The sequence below is a fragment of the Culicoides brevitarsis genome, chromosome 1 (assembly GCF_036172545.1).
Source record: "Culicoides brevitarsis isolate CSIRO-B50_1 chromosome 1, AGI_CSIRO_Cbre_v1, whole genome shotgun sequence".
Classification (NCBI taxonomy): domain Eukaryota; kingdom Metazoa; phylum Arthropoda; class Insecta; order Diptera; family Ceratopogonidae; genus Culicoides; species Culicoides brevitarsis.
This window is the reverse complement of record NC_087085.1, coordinates 35,742,283-35,764,350: the sequence shown is the minus strand read 5'-3', so window position 1 is coordinate 35,764,350 and position 22,068 is coordinate 35,742,283. Positions and strand designations below refer to the sequence as shown.

Below are 22,068 nucleotides of genomic sequence, written 5' to 3'. Positions count from 1 at the left end.
AAATTAAGATAATTAAAATTTTTATTAATTTAATTAATTAAAAAAATCAATAGTTTATTTTTTTTTACTTTAAATAATTTAAAGAAAAATAATTTTCCTCCAAATTTCACAAAATGTATCAAATGTATCAAATTTCAAATGTATGTAATTGCGAGACATTTTTTTTTTCCAAAGTACTTAAATAGTGCTTAGATACAAAATATCACCAACCACACATATTTATTAGAGTTTTCCTTTTTCAGTAACCAAAATATCCATTACACGAAGCTCTTACGCAGTAAATGGCCACAATTCACACGTGTACACAAAAGTATCTTATTTCACAAGGACAGAAGGAAAATTCATGTGCAAAATTCATGATGATGACTAGCCAGTGGTTAATGTCACATACATGTATTATTTATAAAAGGGATTAAATTACAAAATTTTGAACACATTTGTTTCTAAGTAACACCCAAGGAGAGAGCAATTGAGGTAGTTATTTGTCCTCAAAATGAAAATTTAAACTTAATGAAGTGTTAAGGAATTATTTTTTTAAAATTTATTTATTTAAATTATTTTCAATAATTAATTAATTAATAATAATATTTTTATTTATTTTTAAATTTAATAATAAAATATTTATTTTTTTTTAAATTAAAATATTAAATTTAAAATAAATTATTTAATTAAATAATTATTATTAAATTAATTATTTTTAATTTTTTAATTATTAAAAAATTTTATTTATTTTTATTTTTATTATTTTAATAATTAATTTAATTATTTAAAAAAAAAATAAAAAAAATTGATTTTTAAAAAGAATTTTAAATATAAAAATTCTTGAATAAAATAAGAATAAAAATTTCTTTTATTAAAATTAATTGCCATAAACCTCTATCAATTTGAAACAAAGCTAAAGTTAAAATATAATTTCCATTGCACATCTGTCCCCGTTCGCCAATATTTACCGAAAAATAAATTAAAAGGTATAAATTTCCCTTTAGACTCGCCTTCAACGTTAAAATATTCATGAATCATTATTATTTTATTTTATTTTAATTTATGAAAAAAAGAGAAAAATTGTCGTTCCATTTTCCAAAAATAACAATCTAAGTCAATATTGACTCGTGGAGACACAATTTTTCATTCGCCTTCTCGCAAAGCTTTAAAACAAACATCGTTGTCGCATCGAATCAATGTTTCATTTGCTCCAGCATCAATAATGTATTTTATTTTATACACAAAATAATAATAATAATAAAAAGATCCGAACAACAACAACACATTCGATCCTTGATATACTGACGTTGTTCTACATATAATAATATTGAAAATCTGGGCTACTCATTGTTTGTTCATTTTGAATATTTTATCGGGTTTTTTTTTATGACGAAGAGAAACAAAAAATAAATTGAATTTTCGCTGCGTTGCTTTTCTCCTGTTTTCGCATCAAAAGCTTAGGATTAGAGGAAAATATTTGACGTTGCTTCGAGCGATTCCAGGCGCTTCCACACACAAATTAAGCGAAAAACCGAGATAACGAAGAAAAAAGGAGAAAATTCCTTCAATCAATATTAATTAAATGTCAGTAGCATTTTTTTTTATTTTTTTTTTTTTTAACGAAAACGAGACTCATGGAAGAGTTATGACAAAATGTGCTAAAAACGAAGTAAAATCAAATCCAATTAATGTTGAAATTGTGCACACTAACGAACATCGACGTCAGTCGACGATGAATAAATTGAACTTAATTGAAGTAAACATTCATCAAAAAACGGTAAATGAACATAAATGAATGACAAATTTTATAATTACATTTGGTGTGTGTGCGTATTAATTCGTTTCAGTCCATAAAAAAGGTGCAAAAAATCTCATAGAACAAAAAAAAAAGTAAATTTAAAAACGTAAATAAGTAAACTTTTCTCCAGAGTAACCGGAAAGTAATATTAAGTTGTTCCCATTATATTACTCCAGATTGACAAATGATTCTTCTCCTTCCTTCTTACATTTTTTTTTTATTCAGAAAAACATTTTTTTTTTCGTTTTTCACAAAAGTCTTGTTCACGAGTAAAGTGCGGTCGTGCGTAAAGGAAAAATTTCATTTAGTACTTGAATAAGTTGAGTAACACAATTGGTAAATAAGGCAGGAACTAGGCGACACAATAAATTGTTTGAAAGTAAATTACATTATTGAATAATAATTATTTTTGATTTGATTGAAAGCTGTTCGTGGAAAGTTTGTTGTTGGAGAGTTTTGATGACATTTTATTGGTTGGTCGAACGGGAAATTTAATTTGCGATGTAATTAAAAAAGTTTAGTTTTCAAGGATTTTTGTCAGTTTTTGAAGGTCGTATGTTTTTTCCTAAATTTTCTCTAAAATATTTATAAAGGCATTTTTTTTAATAAAAAATGTTTTTTTTTATCTGAAGTAGAATAATTTATTTTTTTTTTTAAATAAATTAAAATATTTTTTTCTAAAATACCTAAATTTAAATAATTTTTTTAAAAATAAATTAAAATAATTTTTTTTAAAATAACTAAATTTTATTAATTTTTTTAAAAATTTAAACATTTTTTTTGAATAAATTAAATAAATAAATTAAATAAATTTTTTTTTAAAATAATTTTTTTAAAAAAATTTAAATAATTTTTTTTAAAAAATAAATTAAAATATTTTTTTTAAATAAAAAAAAATAAATAATTAAAAAATAAAAATATTTTTTTTAAATTAAAAAATATATTAAAAAAATAAAACATTAAATTATTTTAAAAATATTTTAAATAAAAATAAAAAATAAAAATAAAAAAAATAAAAAATAAAAAAAAATAAATAAAAATAAATAAAAAAAAAAAATAAATAAAATAAAATAAATAAAAATAAAAAAAATATTTAAAATATTTTTTAAATAATTTAAAATTAAAAAAATATTTTAAAATATTTTTTTTTTAACAAAAAAATTTTATTTATTTTTAGAAGGTACGTATTTTCTTTAGGTATTTATTTTTCTTTTGTTTCTTTCTATCCTTTAACAATTTATTTTTTTACAATTAAAATAATAATTTTTTTTCTTTGTTTGTAGAAAAAAATATTATTAATAAAAACAAGGAAAAAAGTAAAATTTTCTTTTTAATTATTTATTTTAATTCAAGATTTTTCAAATTATATATTTTTTTATTTTTTCGAAAATCTGCTATTTTTGTACAAAAAATAAAAATATTTAATTTGGAAAGGTATTTTTTTAAATAAATAAAAATTAAAAAAAACGATTTAATTTTTATTTCTTTTTGAATGCTTATCATTTGATAATGATGAAAAATTAATTTCCTGAGAGATTTTTCTGTAATTTCTTTTTTCTTTTAATTTTCTTCATGTCAAAAATCTGTCATTTCACATCAAAAAATAAAAAAAATATATCTTCATCCACATAAGAAACAAATAAAAATTGATTAAAATCAACTAAATTTCCAAACTAAAAACCACTTGCACTCTAAATTGTGATAAATGAACGCTGTCCAGCACAATTTTCTCGTCATCCAACTGCCCCGTATGCCTTTCATAACCATTAATGACCATCTTGACGTAAAAATGCTCATCTGAGCATGACAGTTATTACCCCTTTTCATTCAATATTTCCCACATCTGCACCCAATTTTACGATTACGGCACTTTGAAAACATGAAAAGTCATCTTAACCCATCATCATTTACTACACAAAAACACTTGAGACTTGTTTCGTAGCAAAAAATTGTTTTTATTTATTTTTTTTTTGTCGTAAACATCCAATCAATAATTCGTTTTTGGTCCATATAACAGGTGTCGTCGTCGAGGAATTTTGTTTTTGTCCTGCGAACGACATGATTTATGTTTATTAGTTACTTTTAAAGCTCTTTTCCCGTGTAAACGAGCAAATATTAATAAAACTCAGCCGAAAATATTTTAGTTGTTTTAACGGCAAAAGCATCGTAAAAATCCCCGTAGACGCAAAAATAAACAAAATTATCCGTTTTTACGACATTTACACAACACACCCTCGTGTACCGGGCAACCCTTGAGTAAAGTTATGTAGCGCCTGGTTGTTCATCATCATAATAAACATGAACTCGAAATATTTGGGTCAATCTTCTGTTCGGTTAAGTATGATATTATTTATCATCACTCACTCCATTCAAACCATGTGCTGCTTGTCGCTGTTTTTTTCTCTGTCGTGAAATATCATTTTTTTTATGTTTTTGATGCGAAGATGGACAACAACATCTACATTGCGAAAAAAAATGACAAATAAAAAAATTGCTGATTTAGCGAGAAAGATAAGAATGTTGTCCTTCAAAAAGAGAAAAATTTGGGTCAAAATGCATAAAAAAAGTCGGGAACGGAGTGATTGATGATAAATTTTAATGAAATTAAAAACATCCATTAGTCGCCCTTTTAATAAGGAACGAATCCAATTACCTCCTTCGCGTCCTCCTTTACGTTTCTTTTTCGAACTCGATGACGACGAGGATGAGGAACTTTTATCTTTGCTCTTCCATCTTATCAACATTGTGCACTTTTATTATTTTTCTATCACTTTTTATCAATTTTTACTATTGTCTTGGCGCGCTACGAGGTGCCAATGTACAATTTCTAATATTACAAGTTTTCTTCGTTTTCTTTTTTTGTAGATTTTCTGCTACTTCTTGAGAAAGAGAAATTTTTTTTTTTACTTTTTGCCGTTAAACGTGTAACGTAATGAATATTGCATAACCGATATTATTTTTCCTCTTGCGCTTTTTACGTCTTTTGAGAATAAGAATGAGGAGGATGATGGTGAAATATGTTGTTATACTGCAGTTTTTCTGCTCTTTGAGTCGAAAAGTGGTGAATTTTAGGGTATTTGTGTAATATTTTTTCATTTTTGTTTTCAATTGAATTTTTAAACAGCTAATTTTAATCTTTTTGGCGTTAAAATAATTTCTAAAAAGATTAAAAATTAAAAAAAAGTTTTTTCCCAAAAGAAAATATTTTATATTTAAAATTAATTTTTATTTGTTTATAAATATATTTTTTAATATAAAATATTATTTTTTTTTTATTAATAAATTAATTTGACGTCATAATAAATTTTTCAAAAAATTTAAATTAATTAAATTAAAAATATTAATTAAACAAAAAGAAAATTTTTAAAAAAATTATTTATTTTCCTCTTAAAAATATTAAAAAAAATAAATTTGAAATATTAAAAATATTTTTAAAAATTTTTATATTTAATTATTATTTTTAATTTATTTTTTTTTAAAATTTTAAATAAATTTTTTTAAAATAAAGTTATTTTTTTATTATTTTTATTGTTATTATTATTTATTTATTTTTTTTTTATTTTATTTTAAAATTATTTTTTTTTTAAATATTTTTAGTTTTATTTAAACATCAGCTTTTACTGTTTTTTTACTTCACAAACATTTTTAAAACTCATTAACACATTTTTTTTAAATTTCAGAAAAAATTCGAGCTAATTTTTTTTTAATATTGAACTAAAAAAGTTAAAAACTTTAAAATAAAAAATAAAAAAAATTATAAAATAAAAAAAAAATTTAAAATAAAATGAATTTTTTTTAAAATAAATTTAATAAATGCTAGATTTGAATTTTTTTTAAAATTATTTTTGAAATTTTGAATCAAAAAAAGAAATCATGCTAAATTTAGTTCTTTAAATCCTTAAATTTTCCCCCTTTTTCACCGTTTGAACATTGAAACTTGAGTCGCTGTTGACTTTTCATTTATTTTTCTTCAACAATTCTCTTGAAAAAAAATTATTTTTGCAAAGAAGCAGATATAAAGTTCTTTCCAATCAAATAAACTTTTCTTTAGAAGTGAAATCGTAACTGATATAAATTGCAGGTGAATTGCAATTAATTATTATCTGAAGAGATCGTTTACTTCAAAAAAGTTTTTCACTCCTCGCTTAGTTTGTTGCACTTCAAACAAAAAAAAAACACGTATTTTTCAAGCGCGCTTCTCGAAACGCGACAAAAAGAAATTATTTGCTTTTATAATTATAGTCCTCACTTGCAGAATGCACCCATGCCTGCATCCTTATTTGCATAATTTATTTATCGCATGAAAAAGTCTGCAAATATTTTGTTGCACTTTCTGTGGAGGCACGAAAAAATTCGTATAAATCTCCGAGCACGAAGCGAATTTTTTTTCATACAAATGAGAAATTCTGCAAAAAGGTGAGTTTATCCGCCGAGCAAAAAAAAACAGGAATTTCATTACAATTTTATTAAAAATTTTCTAGCTTCGAGGCAACTTTTTCCGTAGCTTTATTTTCGCAGCTAATTGATGTTTACGGGAAATGTAGCTTGTTAACGGCTGGAAAGAATGATAAATGAGCAGCTATTGCCACAATCCGTAATTTAAAACAAACGCAAAGAGGTAAGTTGCAAAATGGAGTAAATGCAGTCTATTGACGGGGGCAAAAAGACGAACATGGAACAAAGGCAAATGTTTAATAATAAAGTAAAACTGCTAATTGCTAGTTTGCAAGCGATGTTACTGCGCCTCCATTGAAATGCTTGTTTTCTGTCATTCACTTGTGGAATCGTCAATGCGCGCGAACAACTCTTAATTAGTTGAAAATGTTTGCATTTATAGTCACAAAGGGAGCTTTTTCATCGAAATTTATCTGTCGAACTTCACCGTTGAGCACGAAAAAAATTCTTTTGTTTCTAAAAAAATTACTATGAAAAAAAACTTTTTTTTTTTGGGTGAAAAAATATTTCCTAAGTGATTACTTCCGGCTGAATAATTTAAAGGAATTTTATTTTTCTATTTTTTTTTTATTTTTTTTTTGTGTCGGGTTCCTTCCTTTAATGAATTTTTAAACCGGTCAAAAAAAAACTTTTTTTTTTTATTTTTTTTTGTTTATTGGGATCGCAGTCAATTGAACACCAACGACTCAGATCAAAGCGAACCCCTTTAAATTGTTTTTTCACCTAATTTTTTTTTTTCGTGTACAAAACGAGCAAGCGAGCGAATGTCCGACCTACTAACGATTGAAGGTACGATGACCCATCTTTCACAACACATTATTCTTTTTTTTTTTCACACGTTCCCTCTTTTTTTTACTTGATTTACGGGAGTATCGTTAATCCTCATTTTATCCTCTATTTTTTTTATTTTATTGGCAGTTTCTTATCAATTTTATAAAGTTTTTTTTAACATTAAATTTATGCCGATTAAGTTTTCTGGGAAGTTTTTCTGCCCTTTGAACCTTGTTTCTGCAGAATTTTTTGCTTTGAATTTTTTTCAAATAAAAATTTCTTGGAAATTTTTATTTTTTATGTAAATGCACGTAAGATGGGAAAAATAATATCAATAAAAGATGCTTTTTGCGTCTTTTGTGCGGGCAAAAAAAATTGTTTTTTCTCTCTTCATTTATTATTTACGAGATAATTACGTTAAAATACGCGATTATTGTGGGCACTCGCGACGTATTTCGAGTAATTTTGATGATTTTTCATACATTTTTCGGTTTTTTATCTGATATTTTTCCATTTTATCCACTTATTTATCATTTTTTTCCATTCACACACACTAAAAAAATTGTTTTTCTTTCCCGAAATTGTCCGCCACTTTTGCTTGATGTCTCATGAAAAATTCTACACGAACTGAATGTTGTGCGACGTGAAAAGTATGGATGAAGCGAATCCGCCCTTATACTCGTCATGCAGACGTATGGCAAAGGATATTATCTCGGTCGATACATATGGCAAATGCGTGCGCACGAAAATCGTGTGAAAATTTTTTCCGCACACAAATACAGAGGAAAACGCAGGACGAACACATGGAAAAACGTAAATATGTATAGGGTGCACCTGCAGTCGCTAAAGGATTTTTGTGCGAAAGATGCTGGAATCGCGTTTTTGCGAATGTAGTGGTGACATGACGTCGAGATTCGGTTGTGTTAGTACCCGACACACACACAAAGGCACGAAGCAGGGCAACGATTACTTAAGTAAGTTTTTCTTGTCTTGTCCCACGATGATGTCTATAACCTACATTTGACGAATAAAAATATTCGCATTCTAAATTTTTTTTTTATTGTGATAAAATTCACAAAATATTAAAAAAAAAAAAAATATTTTTAATTAAAAAATTAATTATTAAAATTATTTAATTAATTTTTTTAAAATTAAAAATATTTTTTTATTTACATTTTTTTCAAAATTTTATTTTTTAAATTAAAAAAAATGTTTTTAATTTTTTATTAATAAATAATTATTAAAAATAAAAAAATATTTTTTTATTTGTGAAAGACTCACTTATTATTTTTTTTTTAAATTAAAAAGAAATTATTTTTAATATTTTATTCGCGAAAAATTCACAAAATATTTTTTAAAAATTTTTTAATAATTTAAAAAAATATTTATTTATTATTATTTTTAATTTTTAATTTAGAAAATTAAATTATTTTTTTTTTAAATTAAAATAAATTAAGAAAAAATTCTCTTCAATGACAAAATTTTAAATTTTATTATTTAAATTTAATTTTAAATAAATCAAAAATTTAATTTTTACTTTATTTTTTTTAAATATTTTAAATTAAAAAAAAATAAAAATATTGAAAAAATAAAGTAAAAATTAAATTTTTAATTCAATTAAAATTAAATTTAATAAAACTTAAAAATTTAAAAACTTTTTTTTTAATATTTATTTTTAAATTTTGTCATTGAAGATAATTTATTCTTAAATTTATTTTAATTAAATTTAATTAATTTATTTTTTTTTAATTTTTCGTCATTAAAGGGATACTCCAAAGTTGCATCATCTACGATGGCGTAAAATTGGCGATGCAATGAACTTTAACATTTCCACTCGTCCTGTGTGTGTTTGTGAGTATGACATCATAAAGCGTTCGTTCCTTATCTCCCAATGTACATTACCCGACTTTTCTGACGCCTCGAACGAGCCATGTACATTTTTTTTTCGTTGTGTGCGTGGAAAAAGGGAGTAATGCACGTTGCCGGCAAAAAATAAGAAGAAAAAAACATCTTTTTAGAGAGCTGTTGTGTTTGTATGTGTGTGTGGATGTTTATGTCTTTTTATGTTAAACAACTCTTCGCTTTCCTCTTTTTATTTTATTTTTGCTTATCCGTGCGCGATGTTTTTCCTTTATTTTGTCATCGTCGCTTTTTTTTCGCTTCTTCTCTCCTAGTTTTATGGTGAAAATCAGATTTTGTGTACAGAGACAAAGTTTTATAACCCGTTTATATTTCGCACTCGAGTGTTTTTCAGTGAAAAAATTGGTTTTAAGGATTTTGGTGTCTTTTGTTTCTATTGAAAAAGGTAAATTTAAAGCTACAAAGAGAAAATTAAGTTGAAATTTACGAGAGTTCAGCATGTTAAGAGAGTCGTGAAGAGCTGAATTTACGTCTCAAAGCACTAATTTTACATTTGAAGCAATATTAACCTCCATAGGTATTAAATTAACATCCAAAGGTATTAAATTAACATCCAAAGGTATTAAATTAACATCCAAAGGTATTAAATTAACATCCAAAGGTATTAAATTAACATCCAAAGGTATTAAATTAACATCCAAAGGTATTAAATTAACATCCAAAGGTATTAAATTAACATCCAAAGGTATTAAATTAACATCCAAAGGTATTAAATTAACATCCAAAGGTATTAAATTAACATCCAAAGGTATTAAATTAACATCCAAAGGTATTAAATTAACATCCAAAGGTATTAAATTAACATCCAAAGGTATTAAATTAACATCCAAAGGTATTAAATTAACATCCAAAGGCATTAAATTAACATCCAAAGGTATTAAATTAACATCCAAAGGTATTAAATTAACATCCAAAGGTATTAAATTAACATCCAAAGGTATTAAATTTAAACCCAAAGGTATTAAATTAACATTTTTTAAATTAACACCCAAAATATTTTTTAATAAAAAATGCGCTCTCACAAATTTCAAATTTTCAAAATTCTTTTGGTTTTTTTCCTCTTATACATGTGTGCAAAAATACGTGTCGCGTCGTCGTTCAAGTTTATGATGTAATAGAGACTAAAGTAGACATTTTGGCACCTCGCTCTCTCAATTTAATTTATATCCGTAGATATTTTTAGAAATATGTCATGAATATATTACGAACAAAACAAAGAAATGGTCCAAAAAATCACATCTGGCGCTGATGGCTCGAGCAAAAAGGACGAACAAACCCCCAACTAATTTATATTTCTATTAAAGTTAAAGTGCATTTCAGGAGATTTATTATTTTTTTGTGTGTCACACGATGCGAACGACAACGAAACGTGTCATCAACACCGAAAGAATAATGGCATTAATGAAGCTTAAACTTATATTTCACACAATCTACTCTCTCCAAAGTGTTTTAGTTTGTCGGCGGCAGTAAGGAAAGCAGAAAATATTATGCAAGGTCATGGAAGTGAAGCAATGAAATTTATTCAGTAACGAGAAGAGCGAAAATGTGAGAAGAGGGAATGTTTAATAATAAATTATCTTATTTATTATTTAAAACACTGCCCGCTAGTGTAAAATATCTTTCTTCCCTTCTCTTCGGGGACATTTCATTACAGGCAACATCTCTCTCTAATGACAAGTCCTTGACAACATTGTAAATTTTATTTTTCTTTTTATGACTTTTTTACTCGTTTCAACTTAGTAACAACATTCGTTTGTGTCGGTTGCCGATTTTCTCGTCCAACCGAACAGAAAGTAGCCAGCCATGAATCCCACGAGAATCGCCAAGCATTGCCAATAATTGAAGTTCATGAAAATCAGCATCAAGCCGTAAGAGCAAAGTACTTGCACAAAGTGCATCGCTGTTTGGATGAGATGATATTTGCTGCACAAAAATTGGGAAAATGTTTGTTTTTGCGGTAGATTTTTTGCGTTTTTCGATTCAAGTTCGTAGAATTTCTCCCGGAGGTGTTTGAGGCCTTCGAATAGGATGGCGATGAAAAATAGCAGGAAACAAACGCCGACAAAGGGTCCAACTGTTGTCGTGGTCCAAGAGTTGAAGAAATTTGTTTCGCAAACGCCATCGTGGAACTATTGGGATTTAATTTGAATTTAGTGAGGAATTTTTAAAATTATTTTGACGGTAGAAATGTTTGAAAATGTATTAAAAAATTAATTGAAAATTAAATTTATATTAAGATTAAATTAATATTAATTAAATTGAAGCTTTTAATTTAATTTTATTTTTTAATAAATATCATTATTTTTTCAAAAATTTAAATTTTAAGACTTAATTTTTTTTTTAAATTTATTAATAAAAAATTTAATTTAATTTTCATTTAATTTTAAATTAATTTTAATTTAATTTTAATTTAATTTTAATTTAATTTTTTAATTTAATTTAATTTAATTTTAAATTTTTAATTTAATTAAAATTTAATTTAATTTTAATTTAATTTTAATTTAATTAAAAATTAATTTTTAAAAGTTTTAAAATTTTAAATTATTTTTTTCAGAAGATTTTTTAAAATTAACCGTAAAAAATTAAATTTTTAGAAAAAAAATAATTTTTTTACAATTTTTTTTGCGATTTCAATGATTTTCAATTCTCAAAATTTTAATTTTTGAAAAAATAATGACATTTGCATAAATAAAAATTTGTCTTATAAAATGACAGGTATCAAAATAATTTGTTAAAAAAATATTTTTTTTTGTTTAGGTACTTTGTTTGTTTAAAAATTGAATCAGAAAATAATACTTTACAAGTAAAAATTTTGACAACTTCAAAAATATTACTTTAATAGATGTCAAACTTTTTGCTAAAATTTCTAAAATTGTTAAAATTTATATTATTTTTTTTTATTCAAAATTTTTTGATAGTGTTCAAAAGCTCATATTAAAATAAATTTTCAAGACAAAAATGAAAAATGTCAAACTTTCTTCTCAAAAAAATTTTTAAGGAACTTCTGTGTTTATAAAAGTTCAAAAATTAAGATTTTTTCAAAAAATTTCTACATTTTTACTGTCAAAATGTAAAAAAAAAATCTATTTTTAGCTCAAAAAGTCTCTTACCAACATAATCATGGGACATCCCCCATCTTCTCGCTCATGAATATGCGTTTCAAGACCCATATTTCTCGCTTCAAAGATTTAATACGGTCAACAATCGGACAGAAACTGACACGGGTTGTCATACAATCAAACGTTAATCTTGGAATTCTGTTATCGACATGTCTTTGGATAAGGTTTATCTTCCGATAAGATATGCCGAGCGACGTCTTATTAAGTAGATGCTCGAAAATCGGATGTTTGATGGAAAAAAACGAACAAATTGTTTTATTTTTAACCAAAAACCGGCAAAAATGAATTTCCGATCGAACTTTGGATTAAAAAAAATTGAATTGTTTACGAGATAAGATAATTTTCGTGTCATTTGTCCATCAGACGAACATAAAACGCAAATATTGAACATGCAAAATGTTTATTTATTATCAGTTAAAAAAAATATCGGCAGAAAAAATGTCCCTCAGCATGCATCACACTGTTCGAATGTCGTTTGTCGCAGCCAAGCAAAAAAATAATATCCCACAACTGCACCCAATAAAATTGCCAAAATCAACCAAAAATTGAACTGCATGAGAATCAACATGAGCCAGTAGCCAATTGCAATTTGTGCGCCATGTAAAAGCGATTGCACGACGTGATTCCGTCCGAACATGTATTCGGCATTCGTTTTTTGCGGTAATCCGGCTTTCGTGCGAACCCGATTTCGCAGTGTCTCTCGCCGCGTCATGTATTCCCGAAAGTAACGGATGCCCTCGAACAGCACCGCGATGCAAAAAAGCCCAATTGACGAAGCAACAAACGTACTAATTACCTCGGCGATCCATTCTTTGAACAAAATTACCTCGCAACTGCCGTAATGCATCTGCCAAAGTGTTCCAAGGATGAGAAAAAAAATCAAATTACTTTAAACGAACGACTTACGGAGACAATTAGGGGACATGGTCCGCGTGAACCGTGATGCTCGTGCGACATTTTGATGACAACTAACCCACGCCAAGTCCCGTTGAAGCCGTTTCTTAATCTTATCTTCGAGCTATTTTTATCTAAAACTCGCTATAAAGATTTCAAAAAGTCGTTCCGTTAAAATGTTTTCACCTTTTGAGAAGGTGTTAACTAGCAAAAAAAGAAGATTTTTTCATTGTTCGGGCGGATTGTCGTCTGGATGGTCCATTGTTTGACTTCTTTTGTTGTCACTTGAATGAAACTTTTTCTTGTCTCGTTTTATTGCTGCTGCTGCTAAGTGATAGAGAGCTTAACGGTTCATTTTTTTTTTGCCTTTTTATTGAAAAAAATAAAAAAAAATGACAAACTTTGTAATTCTCTCCATAAACAACAACAACAATCAACTCTTGAAAAAAACTCGTGAATAAAAAAGTTGCACTTGGAACATAATTTGATTAAAAAAGTTACAAAAAAATTTGAAAAGGCTTCATTAGTGATAAAAAAGGATTTTCAAGTAAAGCCACTTAATTAATCAGTCAAACTTGAATGAATGAACTCACAATTTAAAAAAAAACTTGTTAATTGACCTTGAAATTGTAAAAAAAAAATAAATATTGAAAGAAGTACTTGCGGACTGTTTACAAGAAGCAATTTTGTTATGGATGTTGATTTTGTGCTCAATTTCCGTTGTTTGTAAAGATGTTTTTGTTTCAATTTTTTGTTTGTCGAATATTTTTAGTTTTTTTCTTTAAATTAATTTATAAGGAGAATTTTCTCAAATATTAAATTAAAAAAATTGCAGTAAAATAAATTATTAATAATATTATTAATTATATTAAATATTAATTTAAAATATCATCAGAATAATTACGCAAAAATTTTTTTTTGTTTAAAAATTATGAAAAATAATATTCTTTAATAAAAAATATTAATTTAGAATTTGTATGTGAAAATTACTTGAAAATTGTTGGATTATTTGACATATTGTCGAAATTAATTTTTTGTTAATTTAAGCAGAAATATTGAAAATTTTTTTAAGAAAATGATGTTTTTTAATTTTAAATATTTATATTTAAATTTTAATTATAACTTTTTTATTTTAAAATTTTTATTTATTTTTTTTTAATACCTATTTATTTTGAATTTTTTTTAAAATCTTAATTAAAAACTTTTATTAATTTTTAAAAAATATTTTATTAAATTAATATTAATTATTTAAATTATTTTTTAAACCTTTAAAATATGATTAAAAATTTTTCATAATATCTTTTCATTATTTTTTATATATTATGTAAATTATCTAGAATAAAAATCATGAAAAAAAAAACATTTTTTTCAACATTCACAAATATTAGACTTTCTGAATAAAAATTTAAAAAAATGTTTTTTGATCAATTTTTTTTATTTAAATTTAAATTTATTTATTTTTTATTTTATTTAAATTTTATTTTAATTAAGAATTTTGTTTTATTATTTTTTTTTAATTTTAAATTAAAATTGATTTTTATTTTTCAAGACAATTTTTCAACTTTAACGAAATTTTATTTTTATTCCGTTGAACAAACAAACTTGACTCTTTTTAAATTTTAATACCTTCCAAAAATTCTCTTCAACTTGCATTAAACATTCTCTCACAAGTCAATCAAAAAATTACTAAAACTGGAGAACTTTTCGTTTGTATATTTATTTATTTATCATTACGCTTCTACACTCAAATGAGACATATGTGAGTAAAATACACAGACACGAAACTAAAATAAAATAAACATGAACCGATAACACAAATTTCCGATTCGTTGCGATTTATTAAAAACTGTTCAGTTAATATTTGACTGTCGTTCTATTCAGTCAAACAATTTTCTTGTTTAGCTTCTATTTATTTATTTTTACTTTTTTTTATTTTTTGTTAAAGTACGTCAAAATAACAAGTGAGTAAATAAAAATTTAAAAATATTATTTTTGTTGGCAACTATCAACAACTAAACAAACAATTTGGGACAGGAATTTCCAATGCTTGTATCGCGGAATTACTGACAATGGATTTTTTTTACTTGGATTTAAAACAGATCTTAGATAAGATTTTTTTTTTTGAATCAAATCTTATCATTAGAATTGAAAAAAAAATAACAAGTGTTCAGTTAATCTACCGTAAATTTTATTTTAAATAGAGAACTGCCTTGAAATTAATGTCACTGCGTCAAAAATTATTATTAAAAAAAAATTGTGAAATAATTTAAATAATTTTTTTTTTTACTTAAATAAATTTTAATTTTTTTATATTTTAAAAATTTTTATATGAAAGTAAATTTAAACTTTCACAAAAAAAAAATCAGAAAGTTGCAGAATTTTAAATCAAAGTCCAGGTAAAAATTTCGGGTGAAAACATAAACTTCCTACAAAAAAAAAATTAAAACAAAACAATTCCATATGTGCGTGTTAATTGCAAATTCCTTCCCGTTTTTAAATGAACATAAAATAAATGCAGTAGCAGTAAACAACAACAAAAACTCGTTCTGCATTTTAAATGCATTTAACGGTCAATGTTACGACAAAATACAATCGAAACACGTGTTTTGCGAATTTTTCACTTTTGTGCGTTATCGACTACTGTACATTTTATTAATTTTACAGTAATCTAATTATTTTTGCCCATATCTAGTTAGTTAAGCGGTACACGAGATCGCTAATGAACGAATGTCAATTGCGAAAAAAAAATATTTCGTTATATAACCGATATGGAGGTTAATTTGTGAACTTATTAAGAATTTACAGTTTTTTTGTGATTTTTTTCCAGTTATGGCATTCGGCAAAGCGGTGTTGCTGTGCTTCCTTGTGCTTGGCGTCAGTTTGACAAGTGCGACGCCCAGACATCATCGAGGTAAGGGATTGAGAAATTTGAAACCTGTGAGATTGGAAGATGTGATCCCAAATAAATTTGGACAACGAGGATTTAATGGAACGTGGGTGGCAAATGATGCCTTTACTTATTATGATGTCGATCGGAATTTGATGAAAATGGATTTGGTTTCGAATCAACATGAGAGATTGTTGGGATTTGATGTTTTGGTAAGAAATTTTTGATTATTTTCGCGGAAAAAAATGGCCAAAAAAAAATTGAAAATTTTTATATTTTAATTTTATAATAAGAAACATTATTGAAAGTTTTAAAAATTTTATTAAAAATAGGCAAATTATTTTTTTATTTAATTAATTGAACAAAAATTAATTAAATTTAATTTACCAAACCCTTTAATTTAATTTTAATTTATTTAACTTTATTTTTTTTTTTGTAAAATTTAATTTTTTTGAAGAAATTTAAAAATAATTTATTGAATTTGGATTATTTGTGCTATTTTCATTTAAAATGTTAAAAAAAACTTAATTTTTTTTAAGTTGTCATAGTTGAAAAATCTAACTTTTTAAAATGAAATTATATGAAATAATTTTAATCAAAAAAAAAAAAAAAATAAAAAATAAATAAAAAAAATAAAAAAAAATGAAAAATATAAAAATTTTAAAAAAAATTTAAAAAAAATAAATTAATTAAATTAAATAAAATAAATTTAATTATTTTTTTTTATAAATCAATTAAATAATTATTTTTTTTAAGTTATTTAATTAAATTTTTAAAATATTTTTTTAAATTAATTTCTTTTGAGTTTTTTTAAATTAAATTTTAAATTAGTTTTTCAGTTTAATTTAATTTGTCAAATTTTTTTAGCGAATTTTTCATAATAAAAATTAAATTTAAAAATAAATATTTAAATTAAAAAAATTAAAAATTATTTTTGAATTATTTATTATTAATTAATTTCAATTTTTTTAAATAAAATTAAATAATTCAACTTTAAATTTATTTTTTTTTTTTTTGATAAAATTCTTAACATTTTTTTTAAATTTTTTCAGAAACAATGGAACGCCACAAGCACCAAAATGAACAAACAACAAACCCGTCTCTTACTCCGTTACGCCGATCGTCCAGTGTTTCGTCACAGCATTCTTGCCAAATATGTCGTTTACGACCTCGAACAACGCCTTGCCATTGACGTTGCCGGTCAAAACGAGCTTTGGGAATGTACTTGGTCCCCAACGGGCGATGCCATTGCCTACGTCAAGCAAGACAACAACGTTTATTACTACAGCTTAACGACCAAACAAGAAATGCAAGTCACAACTGACGGCTTGGTTGTCGATAATTCCGGCATAATTTACAACGGCATCTCCGACTGGGTGTACGAAGAGGAAGTTTTCTCCACGAAAAATGGCATGTGGTTCTCGCCGAACGGAAAATATCTCGCAATGGTGCATCTCGATGACACGCACGTGCATAACTTCACGTACAACATTTACGGCGCTCCGGGCACGATCGAGAGTCAATATCCGGCGGAAATTACGTTGCGTTATCCGAAAAGTGGAACTCCGAATCCGACAGTTGAGTTGCGGGTCATCGATTTAGAGCAATTTACGGCTTTTGTGACATACAAAGCGCCTCCTGCTTTGGGCTCCGAACCAATTTTGGGAAGTGTTTCGTGGATCAACGACAAAGTTTTCGCTCCAATGTGGCTGAATCGTCGTCAAAATCATGCTTTGTTCGTGTCGTGCGACGCTTCCAAGGCACGAGCTGATTGCTTGACGTTACACGAGAAATCCGAGCCCAATGGATGGGTTGATGTCACGTCGCTCGATTGTCACACAATTGAAACCAAAGAAATTTGCTTCTTCAAGGAAAACCAAAATGGATGGACTCGTTTGATGGAACTGAATTACGTATCGAAAGAAATCCGCGCTTTGTCTCCAACACTAACAACTGTCCTCCAAATCAAGGGATATCACAAAGAAACGAACGAAGTATATTTCGTGGCAACGGGCATCGCAATCGACGAAATCACGAATCCAGCATTGCAACATTTGTACGTTTATGACCGGAAATCGTCGCAAGTCAAATGCGTTTCTTGCGAAATTTTGAGTCCCGAAGGCGATAAATGCTCCTTTGTCTCCAGTGTGACCTTCAGCAACGATTTCAACTTTTTCGCCGTGACTTGTGGCGGTCCGGGTCCCGCTTACGTTCGAATTATGCGAAATGGCGCCGTTTTGCGAGCCCTTGACTTGTGGGAGGGAAATTGGGGTGTGCGTCAACTTTTAGGAGAATATCAAAAAACGCGCGTAATGTACTTACGTGTGCCCGTGGGACCCAAAAAAGAACATTCCGCCATCGTGAAGCTCCAACTCCCGAGTTGCTTTGAACAAGGCGCGAAACGTAAATATCCGATGATTGTTGATGTGTACGGTGGTCCAGGATCTGTTCGAATTCAGGATTCGTTCAGCATGGGATTCGGCGATTACATGGCGCAGAGCAAAAATGTCATTTATGCGAAAATTGATGGTCGAGGCAGTGGCAACAAAGGCACTGAAATGCTTTTTACCGTCAATAACGCGCTCGGAAGTGTCGAAATTGAAGATCAAATTGAAGTTACGAAAGCTTTGGTGGCAGAACTTGGATTTATTGATGCGGATCGTGTGGGAATTTGGGGTTGGAGTTACGGGGGTTATGCAACTGGCATGACTTTAGTTATGGATAAGGAAAAAGTCTTCCAAGGAGGCATTTCTGTGGCGCCGGTGTCGTCTTGGATCTATTACGATACGATTTATACGGAAAGATTCATGGGAACGCCCGAAGAAAATCCAGTTGGATATGAAAAAGGAGATTTGACGCAACGAGCAAAGGATATGAAGGGACATGAGTATCTCTTGATCCATGGAAATGCTGATGATAATGTGCATTATCAACAAGCAATGGTGTGGGCACGTGCTCTTGAACTTGAAGATGTGCTTTTCGAACAACAGGTGAGTCAAAAAAAAAAATTTTTTTTTAAACTTTTTTTTTCATATGAAAAAAAACTAGGTACTATTTTTTTTTCAAAATAAAAAAAAAATTAAAAAATTTTAATTATAAAAAAAAGGAATTTTAAAAGATGACATCAAAAATTTTTTAATTTTTTTTTTGATGAAACATTGAGCAAAATTTAATGGAAAATTTCTCTCAAGAATTTTAATATTTTTTTAAATTTATAATTTAAAAAATAATTTAAGAATATTTATTTTTTTCCAAAAAAAAAAAATTAAATGAAAAAATTAATTCTGCTTCATTTTATGAAAAATTTTCCTTAATTTTTTAAATAAATAATTTTTCATTTATAATAAATTTTAAAATTAATTTAGTTTAAAAATTAAAATTTATTTTAAAAATTTTTAATCTAAAAAAATGATAATTTTTTTGACATTTTCCAACATTTTTTGGAAAATTCGTAATTTTTTTAATTAATTTGTATTTTTTAATTAAAAATTTTTAAATTAACTAAAATTAATGATTTAAATTTTTAAATTTCAAAAATTTCAAAAACCATATTTTTTATAAAATAATTTTTAAAAAATTTATCATTTTTTAGGTACCTAATTAAAAAAAATAATTTTAAAAAAATTAATTAAAAATTAATCAAAAAATATTTTTTTTTTAACAAAAATTTTAAAATAATTAAAATATTTGAAAATTTTAAGGAAAATTCGAAAAAAAAAAATTTTTTTTTATGAAAGTTTTGACTTGAAAATTTTGTTCAACTAAATTTTTGAGATTCAAAATGAGACAAAAAATTGAAAATAAATTTTAAAAAACCCAGATTTCATCAAAAACTTCTCTTTTTTTCAGAGTTATCCTGACGAAGCCCACGGTCTAAACGGAGTTTCAAAACATTTATACCACACGATGGATGAATTCTGGCACCGAATCCTTAAACTAACCAAAGCTGACGAGACATGCGAACAAGCAAAAAGCTACTGGAAATGGTTCTAAACCGCAAAAAGACTGTTAACAAAACTTCTTTTTAATAAAACAAAAAAAAATAAAAAAAATCAAAAAATCTGACTTAATTTTGACCAGGATTTGGCATTTGCGCGAAATTTTGCATGTTCATGGGAACCTGATTCGCTTGCATTTGCATCGGAGGCATTGCTGGCATCGTCATTTGTTGTCCCTGCATCATCGAATTCGGGTAATAACTGAAATTCTGTGGCATGGGCGACATCATGTTATATTGCGGCATCATATTCGGTTGCATTGGCATTGAATTCATCATCTCCATGGGTTTTCCATCGCCTGTCATTTGCATTTGGGGACCCATTTGCGTCATCTGAGGCATTTGTTGCGGATAAAAGGTCTGCGGAACGCTTGAATTCATCATTTTTTGATCTCCCTTGCCCATGTTCGAGGTCATTTGTGGCATTTGCATCATTTTTTGCATGGAATCGGGCGTCATGTGAGCTTGCATGGGGTTCATATTGTGTTCCGGGAAGGCATTGTGTCCGTAATCGACGTAAACGATATCTGACATCTCTTCGGGCTTGAGAGCGCTTTCAATTGGCATGCCATCCGTGACTTCCAAAACTTGCGGAGATTCATTTTTCTTGCTTGACGAAAGGATTTCCGGGCAAACAGGCGTTTTTTGGGGCATTTGGAAACTATGATGGGTGCAACTTCGCATCTCATTGTTGGATTGGCCAGCACGTTTTCGTCCCTAAAGAAATTTTTTTCAATGAAAAATGTCAAAAAATGTTTTTTTCTCGTTACCATGCATTCCGATCTGCGACACTCTTGTTGCAATCCATTGCGACGATTGCAATTGCAAGCCGTAATTAAGACGCTTCCCTTGAGTTCTGGCGTGATTCGCGCATTTTTCTTCTCAGCTACGGCGCTCGACATTGGAGGAACAGTAAATGGATCGCACATTTTTATGAATGAACAAGTAATTTGCAAGAAAATAAAAAATTTGAACCGTTCTCAACGACTGTTAACAATGGAATGCCTTGTTTGCGTAGTGACCGGAAAATTCGTTACTGTTTCAAAGGTAACTTTAATTGAAAAGTTTTCTAATGATAAAAAAGTGGGTTTAAAGTGACAAATGTTTTCTTTTTTTTTTTCTCAGTATTTGCTTTGCTCAAATATTCACATAGTACTTCATATGATGCACGTACAATAAAAAAGAGGGTGGCATGTAAAATGCAATGATGTAGGTCAGTGACCGTTGCGTATCGTCAAAAGAAAAAAAATTATGGATAAAAAATTTTTAATTTTTAAAATTAAATTAATTTTTTTCTAAAATATTCAGATATTGCACTTGCTTTTAATTAATTAAATAGAAAAATAAGCGAAATAAAGACAAAAATTATCATGTAGTCATTTACAATCAACCAGTCGTTTCCATACAGCAAAATCTCATGAGACGAATGAAACTGATAATTTATAAATTGCCTTCACGCTCATTCATTTCCGGTATTGTCAATATCCTGTTTGGCGCCATCAAAGCAGAAATGCGGTAAAAATTTGAACTATTTTTGAGTCGTATGAAATTGATCATAATTTGCCTCATGCTAATTCAATTCACAAAAAAGTTAGCTATTCTCCGCTAGAGGGAGATATTGAACGTAAAGTCGTTACATTTTCAGTCACGTGACTTATTTTACATTCAAAAATCGACCAAAAATAAGTTTTTAAAATTAAATTCGCTTCAAATCAAATCGAAATATTCTGTTTCACGAATAAAATAAAAATTTATTAAAATTAAAAATATTGTTAAAGAATTTATTAAAAAAAAATTATTATTAAAATTTGAATTAAATTTTTTTATTTTTATTAAATTGAAAATGATTTTATAACGAATTAAATTTTTTTTTAAATTTTAAAAATTTTTGAAAAATCTCCTATGGAATGGAAATTATTAAAAAATTAAATTTTTATTTTTAATTATATTTAATTTTTTAAAATTTTTTTTATTTTTTAATTTAAATAATTTAAATTTTTTAAATTTTTTTTTTGAATAATTTAAAATTCAAATCTAAATTTTTAGAAATTTATTTTTATGAAAAACTTTCAACTATTGAAACAATGCTTAAAATTTATTTTGTATTTTTTTTCAAATATAAAATAAATTTATATTTCAAAGAAATAAATTAATTTATTTTAAAAAAATATAATTTAAAATTTTTAAGAATTATTTAAAAAATTTTATTTTTTTTTTAATTTTTTTAAATTAAATTTTAATTTTA

The 22,068-nt window shown here is 26.5% G+C and overlaps 3 protein-coding genes across 18 annotated transcripts in view; 1 reads left to right on the top strand and 2 right to left on the bottom strand.

Moving 5' to 3' along the window:
- LOC134827553 (uncharacterized) overlaps nt 1-22,068 on the bottom strand; it is a 120,852-nt gene that overhangs the window by 61,048 nt on the left and 37,736 nt on the right. The gene's annotated exons all lie outside the window — the stretch shown is intronic.
- LOC134838471 (high affinity copper uptake protein 1-like) lies at nt 10,589-13,217 on the bottom strand. Its single transcript, XM_063854007.1, has 3 exons — nt 12,952-13,217; nt 12,037-12,892; nt 10,589-11,055 (listed from the first exon to the last, which is right to left on the bottom strand). Exons 2-3 carry the CDS (start codon nt 12,094-12,096, stop codon nt 10,663-10,665), a joined length of 453 nt encoding a protein of 150 aa, XP_063710077.1. The 5' UTR covers nt 12,097-12,892; nt 12,952-13,217; the 3' UTR covers nt 10,589-10,662.
- LOC134829830 (venom dipeptidyl peptidase 4-like) lies at nt 14,815-19,871 on the top strand. The gene is made up of 4 exons (XM_063843110.1): nt 14,815-14,900; nt 15,767-16,038; nt 16,879-18,816; nt 19,676-19,871. The coding sequence occupies exons 2-4, from the start codon at nt 15,769-15,771 to the stop codon at nt 19,817-19,819; spliced, it is 2,352 nt and encodes a 783-aa protein (XP_063699180.1). The 5' UTR covers nt 14,815-14,900; nt 15,767-15,768; the 3' UTR covers nt 19,820-19,871.